Genomic DNA, 20,862 nt, shown 5'->3' on the forward strand with positions numbered 1-20,862 from the left:
CATTATAGTGCACTCTCTTTCCCAACAGGGGGCAAGGAAGCGTGATCCAAGCAAAGCAACCCCCAGAGCCCTAAGGATGGTCAAGTCCAGTGGTGTAGCAAGGTTTTCCATACAGGATTCTCTTTGGGCACCTGTAGAGTGTTCGGCCAACAAGATGGTGGAGTGAGATGTGTTTATCACCCATTTACTTAACATGCCTTTTATTTTTTCCAAAAGGGAATTTTTACAGGTGTAATTAATTCCTTTTAGCTTTACTGTGCATGTGTAGACTCATGAGTGTTAATAATATGGCATATCATGCACTTTTTTTAGGCTGGAAACAATAGAATAGTTTTGTTAAGAGTTGGATAGTGATGATTAAGAGGCATTGCTTCCCATTATGTATACTGTATACTGCTTTTATCCCACTGTCCCCTCCGATCTGAAAAGTGAAAATGTGTACTGAAAGAGGAATGAGTACACATACCATTAGCAGTGATTCCTTTTTTAAAAAAAAAAACTACCTTCAACTATCTGGAGAGAAAAACTATCGCCCATTTCCAGCTTATTTAAGGATTGGCTGGAGGGTAATTGTACTCTTACAGTTAATGCTTGAAGTGCTGTTGCACCCACCAGTGAATCAAGATGGCCTTGCATAGACACCATTTTAAATCAAGCATCTAGACACATCTTGGGTTGTGGCCTATTCCAGTCTTAAAGGTGGTGATCCTGCTGTAACTTATTTCACTGTCCCTGATGCTACTGAGACACATGAAATACAAATATCCGTTTCTTTACTCCCTACGAAAACACCTCCTTGGCTTGAAAAATCTATCCAACAGCACATTACACCCCTGCTCAGCTGGGGCAAATGCTTATTTTAGGACTTGCTCTAAAACAGTTGAACATGTATAAATTTTGTGTTGGGCTTTTTGACAAGGCAACCATGAAACTACCCATTGCGTTTAGCTCCTGTATCACTAAAAGTACACTAGCCGTATGCACCTGATTGTGCAAACTCAGTTGTTTTCAATATAAGCATAAGCTTGAAGCAGTAGAGAGATAAGTGTGCAAGCGTCTCATAGCAGGATCCAAGATTTTAAAATAGTTTTCCAATGATGGGTATTTCATTTAGAGTCTCTCAAACATATCCAAAGCTGGGTGTGTGCAAAGAACTGCCTCAAGCACTTGTCCTTAAAAGCTATGAAACAGAACTTCTCTGCAAAACAGTGGAGAAGTCTCCATCAGCACTTCCAGTATCAGAATATTACAAAGAAAACCAATTATTTTTATTTGTTTTTAGCAGCAGAAGACCGAAAAGCTTGCTTGTGTGTGCATATGTTTTAATCTTAAGAATATAAAGCAAATGAATTTCTCAACGTACGTGCTAACAAAGCTAAGATGGCATATGAAACTTCTGAAACCCAACCCAACAGCATGAAATATAACAATCAGCTGAAAACAAGGAAGGGGGGGGGGATTCATGAAGTAAAAAAACTTCTTTATTTTACAATATAGTCTTCGTAATACATTTCAGTATGCTGCCTTTCTCAGAGGCAAGAAGTTGTTACTCCACTTAACGCAGTCATTCACATAAGAACATGTTTGTTTCCTCAGGATACAGTAGTGCCATCTTTATAAAACATATGCAATAATGAACACACCAGAAAATCAATCTAAAACATTCACAAAAATAGAAGATTAGTCTGTACATTTTTACTATGTGTTTTCTGGGGGGGGGACCATTTAAATAAAATACCCCCCCTAGATCTGATTAAGAGTTAAGTAAAGCTTTATCATACCAACCAACAACTTAGCCATCACTGATTGTTCTACAGACAATCATAGTAAGTTGGCCTGAGTTGGCTTGGATTTTTACAGTCACCACCTTACCTTAATTTTAACAGAAGAGTCCTCAGAACTAAACACCCAATAGGAATTTGCAGCAGTTAGAAAACAAAAGAGCTGCCAATATTGCATTGCGAGTTACTGTGTAAAGGACAGTTGCAATCCATAAAGCCTTGGAGCCATTCTGTGACTAAGTAGGTATACAGAGTAGAAAGACTAGAACCAGTGTTGGGACAACCAGAAGACATACAGCTTTTGTCTAACAATATGTATAAGAACAATTGCATTGTACACCGTCATTGGAACCTAAGGAACACTGAATATTGTCAGCTATATCCCTGGACAGCAAATACAGATATTGTCCACATCACAAAACAATAAAATCTAGCACTTGCAACATACTTCTCTGGCAATGTACTCTCTTTCCAAACAGTTAAGTACTTTCCTAAATACAGGTGTGTATTCTGGGAATAATGTGAAGCTTTGTGAGAACAGTTTTTGTAACATGTGCTGGGGGCAAGTTTCCAGAGGGGACATTCAGAAAATCTGTTGTTCAAAGAGTATCTTTTCAAAACCTGTTGGCGGCGTATGATAAAATTCACTGAACTGACAATCCAAAATGGCACTGTCATCAACTGGAAGAAAGAAGAAAATGGTGAAAAGTTTGCACATATACATACTTCACAATCAATAACCTTGATATACCAAGGGATACACATATCAGGTGGTATATAAATATGGTCAATCAATCAATCGAGAGCAGTGTTTCTCAACATTTTTGGAGTCATGGGCTGTTACATTATTCGTGTGCCATTTCCCAGACCAGCAGTTAGTAAGGGGGTCATCCCCCTCACCCCCAACCCCACACCCAGGCAGCCCCCCAAAAACAATTTTGGGCAGCTTTCTGGAGCTCATTTCCAGACAGCTCATTTTTTGGTTGGGGTTGATTTTTATTAGTGATGGTTCATGGACTGGTACCCAACTCCTTGCGGACTGGACCAGTGGTTGAGAAACACTGATCTAGAGACTGAAAACAAAAAGGTTAACTGTTAAACATATGTCCACAAAATGCAGAATTTCTGTCCTAAAAAAATCATTAAACCCAGGCTTGCAAATAAACCAAAAAAGTTAATCAGCTCCCCTAGCGGTTCACTCTGAAGGCAATTCTCTATAAGTGAGTGGCTACTTAGAAGCTTGATCTAAACAAATAACTCAGTTCCCAGATGCCAGCTCACCATGGTGCCTGTGCATTTAAACATGGCATCTGAGCTACAGCAGGTGATAGACTGATGTAAAAGTAAAGAGAGGGGCAGGTTGCTCCAGTTTACGTCAGTCAATTGCCTACCTGAGCCAGACAAATGCAACCAGGAGGAAGGAGCAACCCACCTCTGCCTTGCTTGCTCACTCTTCCTCCTGGTCACTTTGGTCCATCACCTGCATGTCAGACAGGCACAACCAGGAGGAGTGAAACAATGAGGCGTCTGCCCCCTTCTGGGCATTGCTGGGAGTGAGCAGAGAACCCACTCCCCGCATGGAGCATAGGGTGTTGCTGGAGCAAGTTACCTTAAACTTACAACTTGACCCCACAATTTCTATTACTGAACCACACCTCCTGTAACAGCAACCACCTAAATATGTGAATAAAGCAGCTGTTTGGGAATGCTGGACCTTTTGAATTTTGGCTTGCTCACTGACTACTAGATCTCCAAACTACTTATTTGTATAACAAACATTCACCCAAGCAATCACTTGCCAGGGAAAAACAATTAGGTGTGTGTATACTGCAAGTGACAATTGCAGACAGTAGTTAGTCTCTAGACCAGCCCAATGCTCTTGCGCTATTATACAGATGTAGCGCACAGTCATTACATGAAGAAAGTCACCACTGTTCCTGTCTATTTCTTGCACTAGCGCAACATATTACTCAACCTCATACATATGCAAAGATCTAGGCAAATGGGAATGCAGCCTTCAGAAAAAACTCCAATTCCCAGAAGAACCTGCACCACTCAAGGACCCAGAGGAAATTTCCCACCACCACCTTTATAATTCCCAGAATCATCCACATCACAGGGAGACCTAGAAGGAACCTTAGAGGGGGAAATAATGCTTTTTAAATAGAAGCCGCAGAAGGAAATGTGGCTGCTTGTGTGCTCCCTCTGGAATGAAAAAAATATATGACAGAATGCCTCCTGCTCCCATTCAGTCTCAGGAAGAGGAGGAGGAGGAGGAAGAAGGGCAGGCAGGCTGTCTAACAGACATCTTAGGTCTCTGACCCAGCACAGCACATGATGGTTGGGAGGAACCAACATAGCCCCTCCAAACTAGGGATGTGCAGAACCAGTTTGTGATCAAACATGTCCACTGCCAACTGCACCGGTTTCAGTGGTTCGATCACAAGTTATTCCGGACCGGTTCAAGCTGGTTCGGTGGATCGACTGGCCCATCCAGTGGGTTTGCAGAACGGCGGTCCGGTCTGAATTCTGCTCAAATTTGGACCAAACCGCTGCTACCAGTCCATGCACACCCCTACTTCCAACAGTACTGCTTTTCAGTTGGCATCCAACATTTTGGGCCATGCACAGGCCTAATTTCTAGTACATCTATGTTAAAAAGCAATCACCTGTTTTTAGAATGTCAGTGTATGTAGAACACAGGTATTCCATGTGTTAGGTCACGAGAAAGTGTTGTTTTCAATCTATTAAAAGTTTTAGAGAAGTTTGAGAGCTCATGCTTACCATATACTACAGGGAAGACAGTTCCCCTGATTCCCGAAGCTGGACAGTGCATATTTTTCCCATTTAAATAAACATTTAGTTCTACATGGTCATATGTAATTCCCTATAAGAGAAAGATGTAAAATATTTATGTTCATTAGCAACAAAAAGCAATAACTGCAGAAGAGAGATCATGAAGAACTTAATCAATATCTGCATTCTGATGCAACTAAATACTTTCAAGGATATAACATGTTTATTAGGACATAAATAAGCTGTTCTTGCAGTTACATCATTCTGTTAGCGATGGAACCTAAAAAACCCTAGCATACATAACATGCAAACAAGCATATCCCATTCACTGCAAAAGGCCAAGGATGGGCAAACTAAAGCTGCTTATTCACAACCAAGCAGACATTTGGAACTGGTTCCAAGTCTATTTCAACAGGCCTTCCGGTGAATTGTAATGTCTATGAGAGCTCTCTGCTGGCTGTTTGTTCTTTGCTGCTTTTTGCTTTGGGTGGTTTTTTCCTCTTCAAGATACTGATGGTGGATGGTTATTCTGCCATTTTTATCTAAGCCACCTTGAGCGTGCCTTTTGGATGGAAAAGGAGAGTAGAAATGTTTATAATACATTCATTATAAAGTTACTAAAGTTCTTTTTAGGATTGTTGTTTTGCAGGTTTTTTGAACTGAACAATTAAAAGTCCAGCTGCAACTTCCTTGTCAAAATATGTGCCATTCGTGCTATTTTGACTGGTTAAATGTGAAGGCACCTATAGCATTTTGTCATAGAATATGACCTAACAAATAGACTTGGACCGAGTTGTAAATGTCTTACCAGTCATGAATAATCAGCTTTAGCCCATCTGCCCATCTGTGAAGAGACAGGATAGCTCTACCTGTTCTGGGTAAGGTTACACTTCTCCCAGGCACACCGTCTGGGAATGCTCCTGGATCAAGGCCTCTCTCTGGTACCTCAGATGGAGGCAGTGGCCAGGAGTACTTTTTATCAGCTTTGACCAATCTATCAGCTGCGTCAATTTCTGGAAGAGAATGACCTTAACACAGTGGTGCACACACTGTAACCTCCGGGCTCAACTATTGCAATGCACTCTACATAGGGCTGCCTTTGTACATAGTCCAGAAACTTCAGCCACTTCCAAATTCAGCAGCCAGGTTGGTTTCTGGGATCGCTAAGAGAGACCATATCACTCTTGTTTTAAAGGCATTATACTGGCTGTCAATATGTTTCCAGGCAAACGACAAAGTGATGGTAATTACCTATAAAGCCCTAATTGGCTCAGACCCGAGGACCTAAGAGAATGCCTTCTGCATGGGCCCCACCACTTATTCGAGTCATCTGGGGAGGTCTGCCTGCAGTTGCCACTGCTTGCCTGGTGGCAACTCAGAGCTGGGCCTCCTCTATAGCTACTCCTGAGCTTTGGAACCCAAACCCAGCTGGAGTAAGTGGCCTCACATCTCTTGGCCCCTTTTAAGAAGGCCTTAAAAACACACCTGTTTAACCAGATCTTTTGGCTGCGTTTTTAGCTGTAAAGCACCATCAGACGATATAATTTGCTGGTATAAAAATGCAATTAAAAAGCAAAGAAGAGTAAATTAAAAGTGAAAAATGGCACAGGCGTTCAGGGTGGGTGGGGAAACCACTCTACCAGTATTCGTACAGAATTTTGCATCAGTCCTGCAATGCTATTCATTTAATATACAGTTTCTATCTCATTCATATTGAAAATCTACTTCATATATTTCTCTCTCCAGAAGAAAAATAGATTAGCAATTCAAAATATATTAAATGGTTCAGAGGACTAGGGACAGGTGCACTGCAGACAGCTACCAGTGACAATATGCATTAACAACTTTTAAAAGGGAATTATAGGTACCTCCTCCACACAGTCAGTCAGTCATGTTTATTTACGGTCATAGACCAAAATTTACATACATAATAATACACGTAATAAAGTAATAATATATACATAATATAATCAGGAACATGGACTCATCCTAATCAGCAATTTCCCGTTAGCATAATCTGATTTACCATCTGTTGTCTAGCCTTCTTAGCTGCCTCACAGAACTTAGCAACTTTAAATGTTACTTCCTCCTTCTGATCTGAGAGCAGATAGTTGACGTAAAATGCATCTGTATGCCCTGGGAAATCAGTCAGTAAGGAGGAAATATAACAAGTTCGTAAGTCCCTATAAAAAAGACAGCGGAGTAAGATATGGAAGATAGACTCCTGTTCTCCAGAGCCACAAGGACATAGTCTCTGTTCTTTTGGGATCCCTCTAAATTTACCTTCCAATTCAGCTGAAGGTAGCACATTAAACCTGGCCAATGTAAACATCCTGCGATATTTAGTGATAGTAATCTTACCCAGGTAATTCGCAGGTTTAGTATTATACATTTGTAAACCTAGGAAAACTTCTTTAGAGATTAAAGATCGATCAGTCTGCATTTCCATATCATAGATCCGCTGCTTTAATATCAGTCCTGCGTGACAAAAACCCATTTCTAATAGACCATCCAGGCTAAAGCCATATAAACTTATTTGGCGAGATATTGACTGCTTCCAGCTAGAATTAAATTTATCAATAAAAATTAAGTGAGCAAGGCCTATAGAAAAGAAAGACAATCTCAACCAGAAGCTGAGAATGGAAAACCACATCCGGGCTTCCATCTTAGGCATGCCAGTTTCCATCCTCAATATTACATTGGGAACACATCTAGGGATCTGTAGAATAGATCTCAGAAACTTTGTCTGAACTATCTCTAGTGGAGTGCAGTTAGTATACGGGCCCAACTGTGACCCATAAAGCAATTGAGAGCAGACTTTAGCTGTAAATAACTTAAGGGCAGCTGGTACAAATTGAGCCCCATCTTGGTGGAAATATGATTGAATGGCCAATGCTGATTTACGTGCATTTTGGGTAACGTATTGCAGATGTGCTTGGCGTTTCGTAGAGGCCTGGAAAACAACCCCTAGATATTTAAAGATCTTAACCTGTTCTAGTTTATGTCCAGCCAAAGACCATTTCAAGGTCTTTGGATGTTTAGCAAAGGCCATAATTTTGGTCTTGCTATAATTGATTTCCAGAGCGTATTCATGGCAAAAATTAGCCAGAGAGCAAAGCGCTCTACGGAGGCCAACAGGAGTCCGAGATAAAATTACTGCATCATCTGCATAAAGCAAAATATTAACCTGTCTACTGGCCAATTTAGGTGGATGGAAAGATGGATTAGTAATAATATCCACAATGGGGTTAATATAATAATTGAAAAGAGCTGGGGCAAGTATACAGCCTTGCCTCACTCCTCGAAAGGTAGGAATTTCTTTAGTGAGGATTCCAGCTGAGCTACATCGAACCTTCAGACATGAGTTCTTGTGGAGTTTATATATTAAAAGTAGCAGACGTCGATCAATAGAGGAGTTAAACAGTCTTTCCCATAATTTATCTCTGGATATGGAGTCGAATGCTGATTTAAAATCCACAAAGGCAGCAAAAAGAGTGGAACGGGGTAGATTAGAATATTTCTCCGCTAGATGTTGTAAGACTAAAGCATGCTCAATAGTAGAATGATTGGCCCTAAAGCCTGCCTGCTCATCAGCCAGCACCTGCTCTTTGTCCATCCAGTCCTGGAATTTGTTAAGTAGGTGAAATGCATACATTTTGCCAATAACATTAAGAAGGCTAATAGGGCGATAATTAGATGGTAAATGTCTTTGGCCTCTCTTGTATATAGGAATTACAATCGCCAATCCCCATTCACTAGGGGGCGAGGTTGTCTGATCAATTGCTGTAAACAGAGAGGCTAATACCGGCAGCCACCAATCCATATTATTCTTGATGGCCTCTACCGGCAAATTATCTGAGCCAGGGGCCTTACCAGTTTTAAACTGATTCACTATTGAAGCAATCTCTGTACATGTTACTGGGGTCCACTCAGGTAATAGGTTAGGGTCCAGTTCCTGTTCTATTTGTAAAAATGTTGTAGTTGCTCCCTCTCTAGCATATAGAGCACGGAAATATTCAGTCCGTTCTCCAACAGGTATATAAAAAGATGGCGGGGAAGGTCTGAATTTAGAAGAGAATGATACCAAAGACCAAAACAAAGACACGTTTTTAGCCTGTGCGGCACAAATAAGACGCTGCCAATCTAGCCTTTTGGCCTCCCTTTTTTTTTTTTGCAAGTAAAATTTTATAAAATCTTTTTTTGACAATCAGATCTTGAGAAGTGACCTGATTAGAGTTAGATCGATAAAGATTGTAAGAGTTAATAAGATCCGTTTTTGCTGCACGGCATTCGTAATCAAACCACGGCTGGGAAAATCCAGCACGGGGCTTAGTATTTTTAGAATTGTTAGCAGTTAAAATTGGGTAAAAAGAGCATACTAGATTGTTATAATTTTCTATTAAAATATGACTATCTGTAGCATCTGTCATCTTAGCATGGTATTGCATGCAAGCCTCAGTCTTTAAGTGGTTAGTAACACGTTCATTTAACTGAGAGGTCCATTTAAGTCGTCTGGGCTGGGTTGCATTAAATAACCCTAAATCACCAGGAGGTTCCATAATATCTTGATCAATAGTTTTCAAATGGAGTGTAACCGGAAGGTGGTCACTTTCTAAGTAGTCATCTATTTTGAATCTCACTACATAGGGAGTTAAAGCTCGAGATATTGCTATGTAGTCAATCAATGAGGGTCTGGTGCCTGACCAGTGGGAAAATTCTGCTGGGTAATCATCCTCAGTAGCACCATTAAGGATGAGCATGCCCAGCAGATCAAAAGTCAGCTTAAGTTTAAGTCCCTGGAAGTTGCAACCTAAATCCTTGGACAGACGTTGAAGTAGTGGGGCATTTATTACAGTTTCAGGTGGACACTGATTATATTTATCAAAGAGTTTCAAATCAGTAGGTCCTATCCTGGCATTGAAATCCCCAGCAATGATTACAAAAGACCCAGGAGAAGCATCTTGACATTGCTTAATATAAGTCTTCATTTTAGACCAAGTACTCTTAATCCTTTCTAACTGGTATAAAGGAGGAATATACACATTTATTATTAATAAGCCAACTGTCTTAAATTTAAGTACGACTGCCATAGCAAGTTGATCTAGAGGAGGGAGTCTTGAAATTTCTGCTTTGATGGATGTTTTAATATAGATAGCTAAACCTCCTTTTGGTCTACCTTTCTTAGCATTCTCCTTAACTGCCATCAAGGAAAAGGAAGTATAATTTTCCAAAGGCAGTTCTTGAGTTGCCCAAGTTTCCTGCAGCATTAAAATATGGAAACCATTAATATAAAAAAGAAAGTTTCCCAGACCCAACTTTGATCGACCTCCTCCACACCTGAAATGCAAAAGTTATGTTGTTTTGTGGCACTGTATCACACACTTGTGTCTGTCCTTTCCCTGCTATCTACAAAGGAGTACCTCTTAAAAGCTAGCAAATGGCATCACCTCTGAACATACATAAAGTACATTTCTCTTCATCAAACTCTATGGTGGCAAGTTTCAGAGATTCTGTCGCTGACTGGTGTCTGTAGACAGCATGTAGCACATTGTAAAAGCCGTCCACAGAGAACACAGCCTCTAAACACACACTGGATACAATTTTCTCTTTCAAATCACAAGCTCTGCTAAACAGAGAAGAGGGGTTATTAGCTTTCTCTCTTCAAAATGTGCTAACAGATCCCATCCCCTGTAGGATGCTGTGGTTAATGTCAGATAGAGGAACACTTGTCTGTTTCTGGGCAAGATAGGATTTATTCCTGCCCTCTGCCGCTTTAAAAACAAAAAGAAAAACAGAGGTTTTCCCATATTCTGTCCTTCCCTCAAACCATCATTTACAGAGATTGCTTCATTATCTCTCCATCCCACCCTCCCCTTCCAGCCATTTAAAAAAGTTTTTTTTCCATGGTTGCCCCTTAAAAACAAAACAAACAAACAAACAAAAAACCCAAGAATCTTTCTATTACTTCTACCCTTATTAATAGTAGGGCTTACTCTAGAGTAAACAAGCAAAGTACCACTGGGCAGCTGCTGCTAATACAAAAAGAGAGTGAAGAAGGCAACAATCCCTGCTTTGAATGAGGGTCAGAGCACAGCTCAGCAGGTCCACATAGCGAAGGACCATATGCCACTATTTTGTAGGAGCACAGAATCCAGTATCTAGTAGGCTGGTTCACATGATCGTAAGAATGTTGGTTAGCTGGGAAATCTAAGATTACAGCAGGCATCTGCTCCTGCGGCATGTGTCATGTGGGCAGCAAAAAAAATTCCAATTTCGGGTTGGCAATGTGCCAAACTGACATTTAACCAAGATCAACAGACTGCAATCAAATCCTAGATTACCAATCTCAGTTCACTGTCAGGTTGGTACGCTACCAACCTGAGATCAAGGGGGTTTTTTTTGCTGCCTACATAACATACTCCATGGGAGTGCATGCCCAGAGATAATCTCAGATTTCCCAGCTAACTAACATTCTTATGATCATGTAAACCAGCCCAGTGGTTAGCTTATCCTGAAAACCTTCACTGTCATTTTTTTAAAAGACAGGTTTCTAGTTCTTATGGTTGTGCAGAGATCCTTGACAATATGTAGGCAGACAATGAGGCTATTCCCACGATCAGCCAAAATCGGGCTAGAGGAGCCTAGCCCAATTTTGGCTGATCGTGGGAGCCACCGGGCTCGCAGGCGAGCCCAGTGGCTCCCAGGGTTAGTTAACCCACCTAAATACCCCTCCCCTAAAACTGGGTTTGCGGAGCGAGACTCCGCAAACCTGTTGTGTTTTTTTTATCGTGAGTAGCCGCGCCACGGCTACTCACAAGGAGCCCCCGGAGGGGAGGCGAAAAACTCCCGGCTCCGGGGGTCTCGCCAGCATGCCCTGTGTGCTCACGCAGGGCATGCTGGAGCTTGTGGGGGCCAATCAGCTCCCGTTGGCTCCATCACGGAGCCGGCAATCGTGTGGGCGGCCGATCCAGCCGCCCAGGGCTCCTGCTCAGATTGTCTACGGGGAGAGCGGGCTTAGCCTTCTAAGCCCACAAGTGTCACCTCTTCCCACAAAACCGGCAAACGTGGGTCTCACTGATCATGAGACCTGCCTCAATATGTTTCAGAAGCCAGACGTGACTGAATTGGGTTTTCAGTGTTTGGGGCAGATTCCAGTATTCTTGCTCCTACCATGACATGTAGAATAAAATAAACAGTATGCACATTTGCTAAAGATTACAGAATTCAGCATTTTTAATGTTGAATAAAAGTTCAATTCTGGTTTGATTCATATAAGTAATAATTCAATAAGTGATACTGAAAGAAACTCACCACAACATCACCTTCCTGTGGAAGACTGTTTGCTGGCAACCTGTTCTTTTCATCATTATTGTAGTAAAGAGCCCCATCATTTCTCAGTACTAGACTATTCATATCACGCCCAAGAGGAATTTGATTCAAGTTAACTTTCTGAGTTGCAACTCCAATACCCCAGATTCCTGAAAAAATGGTGAGGGGAGAAATGGAATGACACAACCATGAGAGCAAAGAAAAGAGGACAAGTGAAGAGAGAAGAACTCTAAGAGTATGTGCTTTAGCATCTCTAAAGAGCGACAGCAAACAAAGTGGAGAACTTAGCTGCAATCCTATACTCCTAACTCATTTAAGTAACTCAACAAATTTATATCTAAATCAAGGAGTCAAACCAAAACGCCAAACTTTTCTTTCCCCAAAAAGTGGAACCACCCTTGAAAATAATTGATGGTTCCCCCCTCTCCACCCCTGAACCCATATTCTGAACTGGTCCCAATGGAAATGAATCAGAAGCACAAACAAATGTCTTGTGGCATGCTCAAACAGGCTAGGAGGCCATTAGAACGGTCTGCACTTGAAGGCTGATAGGTCCAATTGGTTTTCAGACGCTTCTGGTGATTCTCCACAGTTTTTTTTAACAGAGGTAGAACTCTCCAGTTTCTATCCAAATGCCTCTACATAGTCTGTATCTGTTTTTCCTTATTCTAAGAGATCACACCCTTCTTTTCTGTGTCAGCTGGTGAACAGTCGCACAGTACAGGAAGGTCAGCGAGAGCTGCATGCACCAATTCTGCAGACAAGCACTTTCCAACTACAAACCATTTTGTAGTATCCCCTGAATGTGTCTCTTGGAATCTGGGGAGCAAGTTCTCTTCTCTCCCCACACCTGTTTTGCACAGTCTCCTTTCTGTCTACCACTTGCTTTTCTCACCCACAATCTGCTATCCTGCTCTTTCCTTGTCACATTTCTTTTACCGACTGGATGTCGTCTTCTCACTCACTTCTTCTTTTGTATCCTTTGGCCTCTCAAGCCTATCTGGAAGTTGTGACCTGGAAGACTTTTAAGGTCGTTCACACAACCATAATAGGGGTGGGGCAGGGGGTGGAGAGAAGGCAGGGATAAACCTACCTTCCCCTAGGGAATGTACATGGAACTGGTTGCTTGCACTCCCGGGAGGGGGGACGGTCTCTTTAAGGGGCAGGAAAGGCACTGCTTCCCTGCCAGCCCCTGCTCTGCCTCTCTTCCCCTGCCGATGCTCTTCCAAAAAGCACGGCACACACGCACAGCAGCCATTTGCGTGGCAACGCTGATCCCGGCTGCAAGGAGGCACACTACAGCCCTGAGCTCCACTTTTTGGAAGAGCGCTGGCATGGGAAGAGTGGAAGGGCAGGGGCTGGCAGCAGTGCCTGCCTTGCCCCTTAAAGCAACCCCCATCCCCTCGAAACCAGTTTGGTGCTCCTAGAATTGGAGTGCCAAACGGCTCCATGCACAGCCCTACCTTCCCCCTCAGACAATCGCTGATCTCCTCTTCGTTGCTCTGGTGCGCACCCATACAATCTGTGCTGCTCCAAGCAGTGCAGATCACCGGAGGCCAGCAAAACAAGTCCCGGCCTCCAGGAATTCCAAAATGCACCATGTGAACAGCATGGTGCACTGGTTGATTCCTCCGTGAGTTGGGCGCTTTAGACTCTGTTTGCGCTTGGGCAGTATGCAGCCCGCGCAGTCACATGACCCTGGACCTGGGGTAAAGAGTGTGCTCGCGCCCTTTAACTCAGGTAAAAGCCTCAAGCTATTGGGGAGGCAGCGCCAGGATCAGCCTCGATCCCAGTGCTTCACAAGTGTAGCCTTACCCAGGTAGGACTGGGTACCCAAGCCTGAGTAGGGCTGCTCATGTGAAGAGCCTCTTTTCACCTCGTTCCCTATCCAACAGGAGGATTCTGTTTGCTAAGTTCTGAGGGAAAGGCACTCTACACACATGGAGAGGCACAATTCTGAAGGGACATTAAAGAGTCTTTAAATTCAGCTGTGTAGTTCTGTAGCCATCAGCAAGGCCAAAGCCTCCAAGGCTCAGCCCTGTTTTGTAAAATGGAAATACTAGAAGCAAGTTGTTAGAGATCAATTTGACAGGAGAAACCTTTCTGAGAAATGCACTTGCATGAAAATATTTCAGCTGGGTTATGGCTGACAGTTGTAATAGATAAGACCCACTAACTTGCTCCACCCCGCTGTGCAGATCAAAGCTATAATATAAATTAGTTCCAGATACAGGAGGACCTCGATATTCGTGGACTCTACATCTGCGGATTCACATATCCATGGCCAGGTCATAGACAGCTGACCTCAGCATATGTGGAAAAAAACATGGGGGGAGGGGGGGAGACATAGCAACCTCGCATATCTGCAAGTCAAGGATGGCCAGAAATGACCATGGAGGTCATTTCCAGCCACCATTTTGTGTTTCGGAGCCTTAAAATGACTCAATTTTTAAAGAACAGTGATTTTCGTTAGATTTGGTGGCATTCAGGGACCACAGCATAACTCAGGATGAGCAGCTAAGATGGTAGGCAGTTTCACCCCCTCATTTCATCCCTGAAATTCAATGTTTTAGCACGGTTTTCTGGCGACTGGGAAACTAAACCCCAATTTCCCAATGATTTGATATTCGTGGTTTCCATATCTGTGGTCGTAGCATGGAACGGAACTCCCATGAATATCAAGGTCCTCCTGCATATGCAAACCAACTATTGAGCCTTTATTGCCTGAAACAGCCAATGCTATCCCCAAACCATAACTGAATTAAAAAATAAGTAGTTTTAAGTAGAACTTTACATCAAGAGTTTCACACGAAATCCATTTTTGGAAATCAAGCTTGTTTGTCCACTTTTTAAAAACAGAGTTTTAAAGAGGAGGTGTTTACAATGCGATTGACCACCATTTGTTTTCAAGGTGGCAGACTGTAATGAAAAGATCCCCATCAGGATACTCTAAGAGCCTATTCTATGTGCTGTGGCTTGTGGTTTGTACTGGATCATCAACATGGGTGTTGACTGGCTGCCATTTTGGAACAAGAAAAAATACTCATCAGGACACCACAGGATCTGCTCCACATATTGTTAATTTGGTTTGTATCCAACTGAGAAATTAGTTCTAAAGTGGTGCTGCTGATACTTAGAGTGGGCACCAGCTCAAATCAAGATGGTAGATGGGAGAAAATATACATATACTCCCATCAGGGCACCTTAAGACTGCCCCCATGTTCTGTAAATTTGGTTTGTATCATAGTGTAAACACAGAACTATTGCAAGGGGGAGCCATTTGTGCACACTAACACACATACACAGATCTCATAAGCCTTCTTCTCTTCAGAAAGTATACTAAAGCTATGTGCAATATTACTTATAATGTTCTACACATAAACTCAGAAAATGATATTAAAGGCCAAATTGTTAACTTCTTACACAATTCAATCTGAATTTTATAAAACAGATTAATTATAGAGGGCTAGAGACCACTGCATAGAATCTGAATCCTATATGAGCCACACATACAAAAATGTTGCAATTTTAGAAAATCGGAACTGTTTAACTGACCTGTAGACTGGATTTTAAACTCAAAATAGCTCTTGTTCTGATGCAAAGGGGCGTTGGCTAGGCAGCCTCCTGTACCACACACTCTCCGTCCATTTTTGACAATGACAACATCAGTCCCTGCAGGATTAAAAGCACCAACACACTGAACATACTTTGAACTCTGTTCAGTTTTCGTGCAAGACTTAACTATAAAAGAGTAAGGACCTGCATTTGTCTGTGAATAGCATTTACGCAATCTATTAAAATAAGGCAGGATAATAAAATAAGATCAGAGTTATCTCCAAGTAATCTTAGAGTAATCTAAATACATTCCAGTTCAATAGAGGACCAAGGAGAAATATTTCCCAAACCCACAGTGATGGGAACACAACAGTAGATCCCTGCATAACCTGATTTTTGTCCTTCGGCTTTCTTTAAATTTTATTTAGTAACAAATTCTTGATCTGTTCTAATTCTTTTAGAAGAGGAGGTGGCAAAAACTGGTTCTGTGAAAACTGCTGTAATATTTTTTCTGTCCTACACATGAGCTTAGAGAATCCTGATATGCATATGATGCTAAATAATGCAAGTAATTCAGGTCCCTTAATATTTTTGCATAGTTATTCTATAGTATCTTTCAAGCTCTGAATATCTGCACACCTGCAGTGAAAAGCAAACAATACTGTATAATAATATATGTATCTTAATGAATGGTTTTTCTTGACTTGTCTCGCATTGTAGAGATGTTATAATGTGTCCACTGCAAAACAGGCATTTGAATTGCACAGTGATGGTGCATCCAATCTCCTACATGAATCTTGTTTCAGAGCAGTAAATGTGAAATGGCCCAAAGGCTGTGAACTATGTTTTTTTCCTACAAGAGATTGATGGCTCCAAGGGTAGACACGAGTTCTCAGTGCGTGTTTTGAGTCATGAGGCAGGGTGTCATACTTCTCTAGTCAATGCAATGCAAAGTGTTATGTACCTGATTTACACCGCATTGGGGGTGGTTTCCTTGGGGTGCCAATTTTTTTGGTTTCTTTTCCCAGAATCTCTCCCACAAAGATCTTAAAAACATGATTTATTTCTATATGGTTCTTATGTCTTTTGCTACAGCTGCCCCTCAGTTGAGGAAATAAGTGCTGCTAGGCAAATGACTTATCTTTGTTTTATCTTCATAAAACTTCAGACTGATTTCTTATGTTTAGGAAAGGACACTATGAAAGTGTTTGGAAAACAACTTTTTAAAAATGCAAACAATACCCATCTTGTATTATTTTTAGAATTCTTTTAAAACTTTAAAATGACACAAGACAAGTATCTACAGAACTTAGCTTCATAGCTGTGGCAGGCCTAGAACTCCCCTAGAATGTGGAAGAATATAGCAAATAGGAAGTTAGGCAGCTTGTGTTCACTAAAAATAAATAATGCCACATTAAGGCAATATGTTCTGAGATGATGTCTAGTTTTCTGAACCAGATAAGAGCAGTAGATTTAATCTATTTGGTGTTCAGCAGTTTTTGGTACAGGTAACACACAGGTACCATTCTTCATGTTAGAAAAGTAATGCATCAACCCTTCCACCATAAACACAGGGAAATGAACTGTTAAACAAACAAAGAAAGGTTTATAGGGGGCAGAGAAATAATCAGAGCTGCATGGGTTTATTTTACTGTGTCATGGTTTATTTTACTTAATTTCTTTTAGTGACTTTTTGGGATGCAAGTTGGAATGCCACAAAATTCAGAGGCAATGCAAAATAAAATGGCTGGGGGAATAGACCAGATGTAGTAGTTTGGAGTAAAATAAAACCTGTTTGATATTCAAATTGTGAAATAAAACACAAACTCTTGTCAAATTGAAATAGAGGAGGAAAACTCTTTTGACATGATCACATGACTTATTTATTCCATTTATATCCCATCTCTCTTATCTTACGGAACTCAAGACGAAATGCACAACATTCCCAGGCAGCCACCCATCCAGGCCCTGGCCAGCCCTAGACCTCCATCAAGGTGGCTAATGTGGGACTAGGACTTGGAGTAGGTTCACAAATGCATATACATCACTTAATTTATTCACTTTTACTTGCTACTTGCAGCTGAATGTATTGTTTGAAGAAGTGATATGAAAAGTTCTCTCAGTAGTGTCTGGTTTGAGTGACTCATTCACACATACAGTCTTCAACTGATCAACATGCATGTTTGAACTAACCATGCATCACCAGTGAGATGCATCTTCAAAGACGGTAGACATATTTCTTGGGTGAATGAGGAATTTCAAATGCTGACTGGGAAATATCTGTAGTGTTGTACAAGGCAGGGTGATGCCACATTATGATCAGCCTTGATCACCTATATCCAAAACCATTCCACTCAAACTAGTAACATTTACCACAATTACCACATACATCTTTCATTCACCTTTGAGCAAAGATTGAACGCCTGGCCTTGGAGATCTAAGCACATCCCAGGACAATTAAAGGGGCTGACCAAGGACTGAGATATTATGCTCATGGATTCACATACTGGCTAACATTCAGACTAATGATGCACTGGCACAACAGGGTTTTCAGTCACTTGGGAAGGGGGAATGTGTTTTTTGGTTCATGGAATGCATGAAACAGTCAAAGCAGATTAGGAATAGATGGTAACGAATTTGTGCACATATCCTTGTGGGAAAGTAGGGCATAAAATATAATTACATACTTCTAATGTAATAATATGATGCCATCCTGGGCAGAAAGAACCAGAGGCTGTCGTCCATTTTCAAAAGCAGCAGCATCCATACTCTTTTAGAACAAAATAACATAATACAGTAGCTATTATTTTCTCCTTTAAAAGGGAGTAAAGCAGAAATGGCATTGTGGACAACACAGAAGGGAAATTATGTTGCTGCTGAAGTTAGCGAGTAAACTACGACAGCTTCGACAGGCAGATCTAAACCAGCAACTCTTCTGCAAATGGTAAAGGACAGAAAGCCGGCAGTCTGAGAGCCGGAAAGGTACCCCTGGACTTGGACCTGGGAGGACTGGGTTCAAATCTTGGCTTGACCATGAAGAACCCCGCAGTTTGGGCCCAACGATCAGCTTAACTCATTTTACTGGGCGGCTGTGGGGATAAAAGGGGCAGGAAGACGACACGCGTTGCCCTGAGCTCACTGGAGGAAGGGCAGGATCAGGACAGGATCACCATGAGAACTTTAAAAAGAAGGCGCCGCAGCGGCTCCAAATCGCGCCCTTCCTTTCGGGCCCTCTAATGGGCAGGAGCGGCACCCCCTGCTGCCTCCAGCTGTGCCCCCCACCCCCGCCCAAGGGTTCCTCTTACCCATCCGCTGCGTATCCAGCTGCACGGCCGGCATCTCCTTGAGGGGGATGTGGCCGGGGCCGCCTTCTCCGCAGCAGGCCCACCGCAAGCAGCACCACAGCGAACCCGAAGCTGCTGCCGCCGCCATGACCACAGCCGCCGCTCTCTCTCTCGCTCACCCGCCCTCCTGCCGATTAATTCCGCCTCTGGCCTCAAGGGGCTGTGGTCGCGAGGCTTCTCGGATAGAATGCCGGTTCCCGATCGCAGTGGGTAGAACCTTCCATTTGCGGGTAAGAGCGGCGGCGACACTGCAGAAGCTCACACAGCAGCAGGAGTAGGGTGAGGTCTTCTCTTCCGCGGCACTACCCGGCCTGTACCCAAAGCATCAGTAGTCCCACCGCCACCCTCGACTGAGCTGCTGTGCTTGGAATGCCTCACACGGCATGAAATGCAACAGATGGAGATGCCGCAATGAGAGACTTCTTCACCAGTCGAATTTCTAACCTGCCTTCGTTTTACAGTCAAATTCAAAATAATGTCACTTGCAGGCTCTTATATGTGCAGTTTGAAGTGTTCTTAAATACAGTGCTTTTAAAGAGTTCCTGACAAGCCAAACTTCAACAGGCAGAACTTTCCTGTAAAATTTCCAGGCAGCACCTGAGGTTTGCCCAGTCGAAGACCAACACTGTATGAACACTGAACGCCAAAGCATGTTCGAATACATACCCGGAAGGGCCCTTCTTGCACCCTCGCATAAAACTCCAGTTCTGAAAGGGTGCAGGTATAAAATGTTTCCATTTATCTACTTGAGGTCGGACTTTTCTTTTTCCGGCAATTACAGGACCCAGGAATAGCATCATCCAATAATATATGTGCTATCACCTGCCAACAGTGTCCTTCTGCTGACTAGAGAAAACAAACAGGTCAATCTTTACCAAAAACAATGGGGCAGAGATCCAACATTTTCAAAATGCCAATATTCAGATTATATCATGGTCATTATGTTATTTAGGGCTCTCCTGTTCAAGGTGGCAATATGTAATATGTAGATTCCAAGTGTTGAGAGAACCTGATTTTCTCATATTAGGCCTGTCACATTAGGATTTTGTGCCTGGCCTGCAGTAATTGCTTTATTTTCTCTCTCATTTGTAATAACTTCTTGCAGCATCTTTCCTACTCTGTGAAAACTGTGGTGGGTTGTTTTTTTAAACTGTGCATTATTAGTATCTTCCCTCTCCGTCTCCCCTCACGCCCTTCCAAGCGGCTTTGCTGCTGCATAGTGTTTTAAAACAGTGTTTGGAGTAACACTATTTTTATGCAGGGGTCTACCTACCTCCTTCTTCTGGGATGTCCTCAATGCCTCCTTCATTGAAGGGACAGCTTCAGTATTACCCCAACTAACTGGGCAAACTAGAGGCACCTTTTAAATAGGTGGTTCTTATATTTAACGGGGCGGGGGGGGTAGCTTTCCCTATTCAACCCAGTAGTATAGCATCTCTTATAGAAACATAAGAACATAGGAAGCTGCCTTATACCAAGTCAGACCCTTGGTCCATCTAGCTCTGCATTGTCTACACAGACTGGCAGCGGCTTCTCCAAGGCTGCAGGCAGGAGTCTCTCCCAGCCATATCTTGGAGATGCCAGGAAGGGAACTTGGGACCTTCTGCATGCAAGCATGCAGGTGCTCTTCCCAGAGCAGCCCTATCCCCTAAGGGGAATATATTACAGTGCTCACACATGTAGTCTCCCATTCAAATGCAAAGCAGTGTACACCCTCCTTAGCCAGTGGCGCTCTTACCACTGGACTTTCGGGCCAAAGTCCAGGGCCTCTATACCCCCTGGGGTCACACACACACACCCTGCAAAACCTCTTTAGACTGCCTTAGATGGTGTGGTTGCTGCTGGCCTGCACCGTGCCAGGTAGCCAAGTTCAATTATGACCTGTGCTGGGTGCTTTAGAGACAGAGGGAGAAGTGGAGAAAGAAAACAATGTGGGATGGAATATGTTGTGTATTGAAATGTTTCTGCTACTGCATATTTGCATAAATATACCCTTGTTTTAAAAATACTGTGTTTGTCATGGTGTGTCCGTGTGTGTGTGTGTGTTTGTGTGTGTG

The 20,862-nt window shown here is 42.5% G+C and overlaps 1 protein-coding gene across 1 annotated transcript; it reads right to left on the reverse strand.

Annotated features, from left to right (window-relative positions):
- Nucleotides 1-1,463: 1,463 nt before the first annotated feature.
- On the reverse strand, nt 1,464-19,021 carry SPRYD7 (SPRY domain containing 7). The gene is made up of 5 exons (XM_053286087.1): nt 18,767-19,021; nt 15,462-15,578; nt 11,889-12,055; nt 4,566-4,668; nt 1,464-2,462 (listed from the first exon to the last, which is right to left on the reverse strand). The coding sequence occupies exons 1-5, from the start codon at nt 18,891-18,893 to the stop codon at nt 2,365-2,367; spliced, it is 612 nt and encodes a 203-aa protein (XP_053142062.1). The 5' UTR covers nt 18,894-19,021; the 3' UTR covers nt 1,464-2,364.
- Between the last annotated feature and the right edge of the window lie 1,841 nt (nt 19,022-20,862).

The sequence above is a fragment of the Hemicordylus capensis genome, chromosome 1 (genome assembly GCF_027244095.1).
Source record: "Hemicordylus capensis ecotype Gifberg chromosome 1, rHemCap1.1.pri, whole genome shotgun sequence".
NCBI lineage: Eukaryota > Metazoa > Chordata > Lepidosauria > Squamata > Cordylidae > Hemicordylus > Hemicordylus capensis.